Source organism: Salvelinus namaycush, chromosome 26 (assembly GCF_016432855.1).
Source record: "Salvelinus namaycush isolate Seneca chromosome 26, SaNama_1.0, whole genome shotgun sequence".
Lineage (NCBI taxonomy): Eukaryota > Metazoa > Chordata > Actinopteri > Salmoniformes > Salmonidae > Salvelinus > Salvelinus namaycush.
Window position 1 is genome coordinate 22,551,357 of NC_052332.1, and position 11,969 is coordinate 22,563,325.

The 11,969-nt window shown below is 41.7% G+C and overlaps 1 protein-coding gene across 1 annotated transcript; it reads left to right on the top strand.

The window, feature by feature from the left end:
- Positions 1 to 116: 116 nt before the first annotated feature.
- Positions 117 to 11,016, top strand: LOC120021745 (inactive phospholipid phosphatase 7-like). Its single transcript, XM_038965591.1, has 2 exons — positions 117 to 608; positions 9,537 to 11,016. The coding sequence occupies exons 1-2, from the start codon at positions 131 to 133 to the stop codon at positions 9,923 to 9,925; spliced, it is 867 nt and encodes a 288-aa protein (XP_038821519.1). The 5' UTR covers positions 117 to 130; the 3' UTR covers positions 9,926 to 11,016.
- Positions 11,017 to 11,969: the final 953 nt, after the last annotated feature.

Below are 11,969 nucleotides of genomic sequence, written 5' to 3' on the forward strand. Positions count from 1 at the left end.
TGGGGGAAGGAGAGGGCGACAGAGCTTAGCTTTGGATATTTAGCCTTCGTGGTTAAAACGAGAAATTGACCTTCTGAAACGTAATACAGTAACTTTTTTCACCAAGGTGGCGAAGTGGGACCAACCCAAAATGCCCGCAATTCCGAGTTCTAGGTCCAGGACGCGGGATCGGAACAACGTCATGAGCAGACCCGAGTTCATGTCCCTGAACCAGCCCCTTTGGAGCGGCAACTCGGAGAGCCGGGGAAACTCAAGGCGACCTGGTCAACCCAAACACCAAGCAAGCCTGCCGTGCGACCCGCAGGAACCTACTGACAGTGCCAGCAAGGAACGGAAAGAGCCCACGAAACTGCCCGAGGAGGACTGTATCCAGCTGAACCCTTCCTTCAAGGGGATAGCGATGAGCTCCCTCCTCGCCATTGACATTTGTCTGTCCAAGCGCCTGGGGGTCTGCGCCTACACGTCGTCGTCTTGGGGCACGGTTCGTTCCATGGTCACCCTACTTGCGTTCACGGGACACGGCATCACGTGGATCATTGGCACTATTGTGTGTCTGACAAGGAGTAATACGCTGGCGGGACAAGAGGTCTTGGTCAATCTATTACTTGGTAAATGCACGCCTCACTCTACTCAAAACACATTGTGTAATAATTCAGCTATTTAATTGTACACATATGATTCAGCTCTTCTTTAATGGTTTTGTTATTATGCTATAGTGTGTCTATCAATGCATGCATTTTTTAATTAATAGGTATAGGCTAGGCAGTCTACTGATATGATCACATCTCTACTTCCTTATCCCAGGGCCTGTATTAGGCCTATATAACCCATGTCAATAGGCTAATATGTATGCCATAATTGTTAACTGTTAATGCTTCTCACTAAAATATGTCATTGTCCACCAGAAGTTAAAGCATCCCATGGTAGAGGATCAGAAGCAGGTAATTAGGAAATCCTATCCCTTCATGGTCCCTCTCTCCTTCACCCAGCACAGAAGCAGGCCTGGGGAACAGGTGCTAGGCTCCACATATCACAAGTTTACTTTGGACTGAAGAACTATAAGTAGACATTTTACCAAGCCAGGGGCCTACATCGAAAGACTCAGTGAAGTCATTATCATCAGTGTCAAGCATAGCACTTCTTATCCCCACTATGGCAGCTGGTACAAAATCTACAGTGGAATAATTTTCCAAATTACCTCATTTAAGTAAATATACTTGATTATACTTACTTCCTTAATAGGTGTTTTCCCTACATTAGCTATAGTAATGCGAATGTAACAGATTTCTCTAACTAGCGGTAATGAAATCAACCTACAGTTGAAGTGGGAAGTTTACATAGAGTACACTTAGGTTGGAGTCATTAAAACTTGTTTTTCAATCACTACACAAATTTCTTGTTAACAAACTATAGCTTTGGCAAGTCGGTTAGGACATCTACTTTGTGCATATCACAAGTCATTTTCCAACAATTGTTTACAGACAGATTATCTCACTTATAATTCCCCGTATCACAATTCCAGTTGGTCAGAAGTTTACATACACGAAGTTGACTGTGCCTTTCAACAGCTTGGAAAATGCCAGAAAATGATGGATCGTTGTTCCGTCAAAGGGACAGTTGTAAATCATGCAGCGTGTTTTGTCAAGATCGCAGATTTTAGAGAAACAACAAATGTTGGAACATATAAGTGTCTTATATCGTCAGAAAGCTTAAATTCTTGTCAATTTAACTGCACAGTCCAATTTACAGTAGCTGTTACTGCGAAAAAATGCTATTGTTTGAGGAGAGTTCCTAACAACAAAACATATTTTTCACCGTGATAGGTTTGATAAATTCACCTCTTAAGGTGAAATGTGTACTTACATTCTGAAATCTTGCTCTGATTTATCATCCAAAGGGTCCCAGAAATAACAGGAAGTGTCGTTTTGTTAGATAAAATCCTTTTTCATATCTTAAAAAGGTCCATATAGCATGCACGATCGATTTTGTATTTCCACTCGTTCAATTTGCAAAGAAAGGAGTCTGTGAAAATCTCACCCTAAACATTGTTTCAACAACTCAAATCACATTCGTATGTATTCCTCAGAGATCCTAGAAGGTAACAAGACTTCACTATGTCATTAGGGGTGTAGTATATCCTATAGGACACCATATTTGGTCAGAGAGCAACTCCTTCATGGCACGCCGATGACGCTGGCGTCCATCACTTGAACGACTGTATATTTGTCAAATATGCACCAATCTGGGTCAAACAAAGCTAGCTAGATAGCCATGTATATGTCATAAAATGTAGCTACCTGCCTTTAAATTTCGGACAAAAATTATAAGGATATTCAGAGGTATGAAGTTATGAAAACTGGTTGTTTTGCAAATGTTGAACTTATAATATGGCTACTAATACATGGAAAGCTAAATGAAAGTCCAAGTATACAGATCTGACAATATTCTTGCAGAAAATGTAATATGAATGCGAATGTCTCCTTCACGATTTCCCAAATGTACCTGGCGAATTCACACTAAAAGTCTTGTAGTTCACTCATACTTCAAGTTATCCATCTGAAACTTTGCACAAACACTGCTGCCATCTTGTGGACACTATCAGAATTACAATGAGAGTGATATATCTAGAACTGTGCCCTTCATCTTGCATTTCAAAGATGGTGGAAGAAAAATACTGTTTTTTTCTTTGTATTTTCTGCTACCAGATCTATTGTGATATATTCTCCTACATTCAATTCACATTTCCACAAACTTCAAAGTGTTTCCTTTCAAATGGTACCAGGAATATGCATATCCTTGCTTCAGGGCCTGAGCTACAGGCAGTTAGATTTGGGTATATCATTTTGGCGAAATTAAAAGAAGGGGGCTGTCCCTAAGAAGCTTTAAGCAGCTTGGAAAATTCCAGAAGACGATGTCATGGCTTTAGAAGCTTCTGATAGGCTAATTGACATAATTTGAGTCAATTGGAGGTGTACCTGTGGATGTATTTCAAGGCCTACCTTCAAACTCAGTGCCTCTTTGCATGATGTCATGGAACAATCTAAAGAAATCAGCCAAGACCTTAGAAAACAATTGTAGACCTCCACAAGTCTGGTTCATCCTTGGGAGCAATTTCCAAACGCCTGAAGGTACCACGTTCATCTGTACAAACAATAGTACGCAAGTATAACCACCATGGAACCACGCAGTCTTCATACCACTCAGGAAGGAGACGTGTTCTGTCTCCTAGAGATGAACGTACTTTGGTGCGAAAGGGAAAATCAATCCCAGAACAGCAAAGGACCTTGTGAAGATGCTGGAGGAAACAGGTACAAAAGTATCTATATCCACAGTAAAACGAGTCCTATATCGACATAACCTGAAAGGCCGCTCAGCAAGGAAGAAGCCAGTGCTCCAAAACCGCCATAAAAAGCCAGACTACGGCTTGCAACTGCACATGGGGACAAAGATTGTACTTTTTCCTCTGGTCTGATGAAACAAAAAAACAAAAACAAAAAACTGTTTGGCCATAATGACCATCATTATGTTTGGAGGAAAAAGGGGGATGCTTGCAAGCCGAAGAACACCATCCCAACCGTGAAGCACTGGGGTGGCAGCATCATGTTGTGGGGGTGCTTTGCTGCAGGAGGGACTGGTGCACTTCACAAAATAGATGGCATCATGAGGGAGGAAAATATGGTGGATATATGGAAGCAACATCTCAAGACATCAGTCAGGAAGTTAAAGCTTGGTCGCAAATGGGTCTTCCAAATGGACAATGACCCCAAGCATACTTCCAAAGTTGTGGCAAAATGGATTAAGGACAACAACGGCAAGGTATTGGAGTGGCCATCACAAAGCCCTGACCTCAATCCTATAGAAAATGTGTGGGCAGAACTGAAAAAGCGTGTGCGAGCAAGGAGGCCTACAAACCTGACTCAGTTCCACCAGCTCTGTCAGGAGGAATGGGCCAAAATTCACCCAACTTTTTGTGGGAAGCTTGTGGAAGTTTGACCCAAGTTAAACAATTTAAAGGCAATACTACCAAATACTAATTGAGTGTATGTAAACTTCTGACCCACTGGGAATGTGATGAAGAAATTAAAGCTGAAATAAATCATTCTCTCTACTATTATTCTGACATTTCACATTCTTTAAAATAAAGTGGTGATCCTAACTGACCAGGATTTTTACTAGGATTAAATGTCAGGAATTGTGAAAAATTGAGTTTAAATGTATTTGGCTAAGGTGTATGTAAACTTCTGACTTCAACTGTAGATGGTGAACTCATTTTAGGTGGTTATTTTGACACACGTCTCTGAAGGAAACCAGCAGGCTATACCCCAGACTGATTGTGTCAATTTATGCATTTCTCTGAACAAATTGGTGTGTGTGTGTGTGTGTGTGTGTGTGTGTGTGTGTGTGTGTGTGTGTGTGTGTGTGTGTGTGTGTGTGTGTGTGTGTGTGTGTGTGTGTGTGTGTGTGTGTGTGTGTGTGTGTGTGTGTGTGTGTGTGTGTGTGTGTGTGTGTGTGTGTGTGTGTGTGTGTGTGAGTTCAAAAGTACTATACACACATTGTTCCCATTCAGGTATGTGCCACTGAAGCTAAGCAGGGTTGGTCCTGGTCGATCCCTGGATGGGAGACCAGATGCTGCTGGAAGGGGTGTTGGAGTTCCAGTAGGAGGCACTCTTCTCTGGTCTAAAAAAATATCCCAATGCCCCAGTGCAGTGATTGGGGACATTGCCCTGTGTATGGTGCTGTCTTTCCGGATGGGACATTAAACGGGTGTTCCTCACTCTCTGTGGGCTTCCAATATGGGCTGGTTCATACCAGTGAATTCACCATGTCCCTTTCGACACCTGAAATCTTGAGGGATTCTATTGTAACTCCTGTGCTGGATGCCTGGTTGCTTTGGGCTGATGTGTGTGGGAGGGTTGTGGTGTTATACCAGTAGAGTGATTACTCAGAAAAACACTGCAAGTCTGTGGAATAAATCTATATTGTGTTCAGTCTATAATCTGTTTAATTTGGTAAAGTTTGGGCTATTGTGTTTGTAGCAATGTTCAGGTCATTGTTCAGGTCATTAATAGTGATCCTGGATAGGATAGGGAACCACCATGTTTGAACAACCATCCTGATTAAGGCAGCTGTGAATGCAGTATCATTCACAATAGCATCTCTATCTCGCTTCATTTTGACTTCAGGTTGAGATCCGGTTACTGTGCTGGCCACTCCATTATAGACAGAATACCAGCTGACTGTTTCTTCCCTAAATAGTTATTGCATAGTTTGGAACTGTGCTTTGGGTCATAGTCCTGTTGTAAGAGGAAATTGGCTCCAATTAAGCACCATCCACGACATGGCGTTGCAAAAGGGAGTGATAGCCTTCCTTCTTCAAGACCCCTTTTACCCTGTACAAATCACCCACTTTACCACCACCAAAGCACCCCAGACCATCACATTACCCCCACCATGCTTGACAGATGGCGTCAAGCACTCCTCCAGCATCTTAATTTTTTCTGCGTCTCACGAATATTCTTCTTTGTGATCCGAACACCTCAAACTTAGATTTGTCTGTCCATAACACTTTTTTCCAATCTTTCTCTGTCCAGCGTCTGTGTTGTTTTTCCCATCTTATTGCCCAGTCTGAGATATGGCTTTTTCTTTGCAACTCTGCCTAGAAGGCCAGCATCCCGGAGTCGCCTCTTCACTTTTGACGTTGAGACTGGTGTTTTGTGGGTACTATTTAATGAAGCTGCCAGTTGAGGACTTTAAAGGCGTCTGTTTCTCAAACTAGACACTCTAATGTACTTGTCCTCTTGCTCAGGTGTGCACCGGGGCCTCCCACTCCTCTTTCTATTCTGGTTTGAGCCAGTTTGCACTGTTCTGTGAAGTTAGTAGTACACAGCGTTGTATGAGATTTTCAGTTTCTTGGCAATTTCTCGCATGGAATAGCCTTCATTTCTCAGAACAAGAATAGACTCACGAGTTTGAGATGATAGTTCTTTGTTTCTTGCCATTTTGAGCCTGTAATCGAACTCACAAATGCTGATGCTTCAGATTCTCAACTATTCTAAAGAAGGCCAGTTTTATTGCTTAACATAATTGCAAAAGGGTTTTCTAATGATCAATTAGCCTTTTCAAAATGCTAAACTTGGATTAGCTAACACAACGTGCCATTGGAACACAGGAGTGATGGTTGCTGATAATGGTTCTCTGTACGCCTATGTCGATATTCCATTAAGCTACAATAGTCATTTACAACATTAACAATGTCTACACTGTATTTCTGATCAATTTTATGTTATTTTAATGGACAAAACACTTGCTTTTCTCTCAAAAACAAGGACATTTCTAAGTGACCACAAACTTTGGAAAAGTAGTGTACATATTTTTAGCTTGGAAGTGCATCATAGATAACATTGACTCTAGGCTGGTGAAATCCGTGGCTTGGCTCTCCTCCTCCCTCACCTTCAGTAGTGCTGAGGTGGGCTATATCAGGGGGCAGAGCTGGGTCCTGTAGCTGGCACCATTGACTTTCATTGGCAGCTCAGCACTGTGTCCCCACTGTCCCAGAATGACCCCCAAGGTACCTCATACTCACTTCCATGCTGTCCATTCCCCTCTCTCTACCTTCTTTCAATTTCCTCAACTTTCCTTTTTCATCCTTCCATCCTTTTTCATCCTTCCATCCTTAACTCCTTCCTATCTTTCCTTCCTTCATTTCCACCATCTCTCCCTCCCTCATTCATTCCACCAACTCCCAAATCTTAATGGTCTGTGAAAACTGTGAATTCTAATTTGCTAGAAGTCTACTTTACAATAGAACTAGGGTGTTATGTGTGTGTGTGGGTGTACAGGAAGGAGACAGTGTCATCAATGTCTGAATCCTGAGTCCTGACAGGTTCCACAGGGTGGGGTGGAAGCCGGGTAATCAAAATTAAAGGTGGGGATATTTTGGACCGCACATAGAGGGTTGGATGCTGCTAAAAAGAGATTGAAAAGAGACACTTTAGGACGGGATCAAGTACTGTAGGTTAGTCATATCCAAATAATGAATAATGATCTATCACACCCAATCATAAGTAAGTCTATTATACTGTACATCTATATTATTCAAGTCTTTTCCATTCTTATTACAAAGGTTTCAGGTGGAAAACGTTTCTATCTCAGTATTTCACTTGCAAAAACTCTCAGCGACAGTCGCCTCAGATCAAATCACTACACAGATAGCCAAGTGCACATACAGTAAGCCAAAGCTGAACTATAAGCTAGGTGCTCTCAGTTCTGTGCTAGCTTCCAGACCTATTTAGAGAGTAACTGGGCTGCTAGCCTGATAATGTGGCCGATTGGGATGCTGTAGCACAGAGGCTTATACATTCTGATCACACACAGGGAAGAGAGAGGGGATGTAGCGATGCGCACCTGTTCCACAAACTCTTGGCTCTTCTTAACCTTTTACTAAAGTGGGCTAAATCAGGGTCACACAGAGTGTTTCTTGGTAGTCTGAAACAAATCTACTTTGAAACAAACATACACTTCACACACATGGTTATGGCCTTTCAAAAAAGAAGACACCTGTACATGTCAGATATAGAGTTGGAATGCATTCCATTTTGAGTTTATATACACTACCGGTCAAAAGTTTTAGAACACCTACTCATTCAAGGATTTTTCTTTATTTTGAATATTTTCTACATTCTAGAATAATAGTGAAGACATCAAAACTATTAAATAGCACATATGGAGTCATGTAGTAACCAATCGTTTTTTAAAAACAGATCCAAATATATTTTATATTTGAGATTCTTCAAATATCCACACTTTACCTTGATGACAGCTTTGCACACTCTTGGTATTCTCTCAACCAGCTTCACTTGGAGTGCTTTTCCAACAGTCTTGAAGGAGTTCCCACATATGCTGAGCACTTGTTGGCTACTTTTCCTTCACTCTACAGTCTGACTCATCCCAAACCATCTCAATTTGGTTGAGGTCGGGGGATTGTGGGGGCCCGGTCATCTGATGCAGCACTCCATCTCTCTCCTTCTTGGTCAAATAGCCCTTACACAGCCTGGAGGTGTGTTTGGTCATTGTCCTGTTGAAAAACAAATGATAGTCGCACTAAGCACAAACCAGATGGGATGGCGTATTACTGCAGAATGCTGTTGTAGCCATGCTGGTTAAGTGTGCCTTGAATTCTAAATAAATCAGACACTGTCACCAGCAAAGCACCCCCACACTATAACACCTCCTCATTTGCGCTTTACGGTGGGAAATACAAATGCGGAGATCATCCGTTCACCCACACCGCTTCTCACAAAGACACAGCGGTTGGAACCAAAAATCTCCAATTTGGAATCCAGACCAAAGAACACATTTCCACCAGTCTAATGTCCATTGTGCGTGTTTCTTGGCACAAGCAAGTCTCTTCTTATTATTGGTGTCCTTTAGTAGTGGTTTCTTTGCAGTAATTCTACCATGAAGGCCTGATTCACGCAGTCTCTTCTGAACAGTTGATGTTGAGATGTGTCTGTTACTTGAACTTTGAAGCATTTATTTGGGCTGCTATTTCTGAGGCTGGTAACTCTAATGAACTTAATCCTCTGCAGCAGAGGTAACTCTGGGGCTTCCTTTCCTGTGGCTGTCCTCATGAGAGCCAGTTTCATCAAAACGCTTGATGGTTTTTGCGACCGCACTTGAACAAACTTTCAAAGTTCTTGAAATGTTCCGTATTGACTGACCTTCATGTCTTAAAGTAATGATGGACTGTCGTTTCTCTTTGCTTATGTGAGCTGTTCTTACCTTAATATAGACTTGGTCTTTTACCAAATATGCCTATCTTCTGTATACCCCCCTAACTTGTCACAACACAAGCGATTGGCTCAAACACATTAAGAAGGAAATTAATTCCACAAATAACTTTTAAGAAGCCACACCTGTTAATTGAAATGCATTCCAATTGACTACCCCATGAAGCTGGTTGAGAGAATGCCAAGAGTGTGCAAAGCCGTCTTCAAGGCAAAGGGTGGCTATTTGGAGAATCTCAAATATAAAATATATATTCATTTAACAGTTTTTTGGTTATTACATTATTCCATATGTGTTATTTCATAGTTTTGATGTCTTCACTATTATTCTACAATGTAAAAATAAAGAAAAACTCTTGAATGAGTACTTTTGACCGGTAGTGTACATCACAGAAGACTGAAATATATCAAAACTGTTTGACATAGAAACACCAGATTTTCTGCAGATTCCAAAAAATAATGTTTATTAATTGTGAAAAATATGAATAACATTCCATCCATGAGACCACAAGGTCATTTGACTGCAGGAAAGGGCTACAAGCCACTGTGTCATTGCTGGGGTACCGCCTGGCCTGCCTCGTTGCTTCATCACTGATGCTTAGCCCTATAACAGATATAGAGCAAATTACACGAACTACAAGCTAATTGGTCACCATGGGTTTTTGACTGGAGATATTGTGTGTTGTGGTTTACTGACCTGTGGTTAATTGATTTAGTTTGGCTGTTTCATGCAACATCTTCTCTCCTCAGCCCTCCTGCTTGATGTCATGACAGTGGCCGGAGTCCAGAAGCTGATCAAACGCAAAGGACCCTGGGAGATGAGTCCGGGATTCCTGGACTACTGTGTCATGGATGTGTACTCCTTCCCAGCGGCCCACGCCAGCCGCGCCGCAATGGTGTCCAAGTTCCTGCTTTCCCACCTGGTCCTGGCCGTCCCTCTTCGCATACTGCTGGTGCTCTGGGCCTTCCTGGTGGGCATGTCCCGGGTGCTGTTGGGTAGACACCATCTGACCGACATGGCGTGCGGCTTCGCCCTGGGCCTTCTGCACTTCAGCCTGGTGGAGACGGTGTGGCTGTCGTCCAGCGCCTGTCAAACCCTCATCTCTATAGGGACCCTCAGCTGGAGCTCCTTCTACTGAACACAGGGCCAGGAGTTCTTCCTGATGTGATCTGGAACAGAGTTTTCCCTGATCAAGGCCTACTGTCAAAGGCTGCATTAGACCTACGTATAGGCTTTATCTTGATTTCCTTTCAATGATGTTTGTATTTTTCTGCTGGACACTATCATTTGTTTAAACTATACATTTTTGAGAAACAGGTGGACTGGACTCCAAATGTGAATAGATTTTTGCTGTCATTGAATTGTGCTGTATGTGTTAAACAAAAACATGATTGTTGTCTAGAAGATCAGGGATTTTGCTACAGGGTTAAATATTTATCCTATCCAAATAAGTTTCAAAAGATAGTTTTGATTAGTTTAAGGCAAGCGGTTTCATCATAGATCTCTGTATGTTGTATATTCCACATTGTTTGCCTTCTCTGCTGCAATCTAAGCATTAACCAAGCAGATAGACACAGTTAGTTTATGGTGCTGATTTCATGCCTTACTGAGTAACTGAACAACGTCTGTGTGAAGTCATCTACAGTACATCAGGCTTGGGGTTACCATTGATACTGTGACATATGTGTGTGTATATGGGTGATTGTGTGTGTGCATATGTCTGTGTGTGTGTTTGTATGCCTCCATGCAAGATTTCTTATGTGTGTACCTTTGTGAGTCAAATGTAATGTCTTTTGGAGGGTAAAAGTCACTGAGTAAACCTTTGCTGGGTAAAGTCCTGAATGTTCACTGGCATGTACAAAAAATGAATTATACCCGATATCAAAGGCTTTTTTTACCTACTGTATGCCTTCATGTATTTCATTTATTGGTCTTCTGCTATCTCTTTTGGTTGTTTATTTTTGTTGTGATATTATGGACTTGGGAACCAAACTATTTAAGCTGTAGCCTTTTTGCTTTCGCAAAAAAATATTTAATTGGGTTGAACCTGTATATATGTATGTATGTGATATTGCATTAGTGCAAGTCAGCATGTTTTGTTTTGTACAAGGATGACAAGAAAGTCATCTTTTCATGCAGTGTTTGAATTTATCCAGTCTAATTTGCTAAATTAAGAAGATGGCTGGATAGTCTTTATAAGATGTGGATGTCTTTCCTGCGTTGTTTATGCATGCCCATAAATATACCATTTGCCATGACTTATGGTATATTGTTGTTTTTCTGTGTGTGTGTGTGCTTGTGCGAGCATGCGTGCGTGTGACATTCATTTTTTGATTGTGGTGGATGCTTTTAAGAACATGTCAATGTGCTAAACCCAAGTAATGGCTGTATTTGGACTCATTGACCACAAAATTGATTGGTAGCCACCACCTGAAAACCATTGATTTACATGACTCCACTCCATCAATATGCCTCACTGTCTGCAGTTACTCATCAGTAATGAAGCTGAAACAACAGCTTCCTTATTTATTCAGGGAAAAACCATTGAGATACATGTATCACAGCTGACCACACACACACACAAAGTTGCATGGTCAGCCTCTCACCATTTACATACACTCACAGAAGGAGCTGAGCCACACGTGTCTCCCCTTTTACGGGGAAGAAGGACGGGAACAAAGGAGGGATAATCTGTCTCAGCAGATGGGAAAATGGCATTTACGGTGCCTTCAGAAAGTATTCGCACCGCTTGACTTTTTCCATATTTTGTTGTGTTACAGTCTGCATTTTGATTTCACTGGCATACACCCAATACCCCATAATGTCAAAGTGGAATCATGTTTTCCATTTTATTTTATTTTTTATACAAAATTAAAAGCTGAAATGTCATGAGTCAGTAAGTATTCAACCCCTTTGTTATGGCACACTAAATAAGTAAAAATGTGCTTAACAAGACACATAATAAGTTGCATGGACTCACTTTGTGTGCAATAATAGTGTTCATCTCTCTAACCCACACAGACAATGATATGTGGCGGAGATCTTTGTGGGCTATACTCGGCCTTGTCTCAGGATGGTAAGTTGGTGGTTGAAGATATCCCTCTAGTGGTGTGGGGGCTGTGCTTTGGCAAAGTGGGTGGTGTTATATCCTTCCTGTTTGGCCCTGTCCGGGGGTATCATCG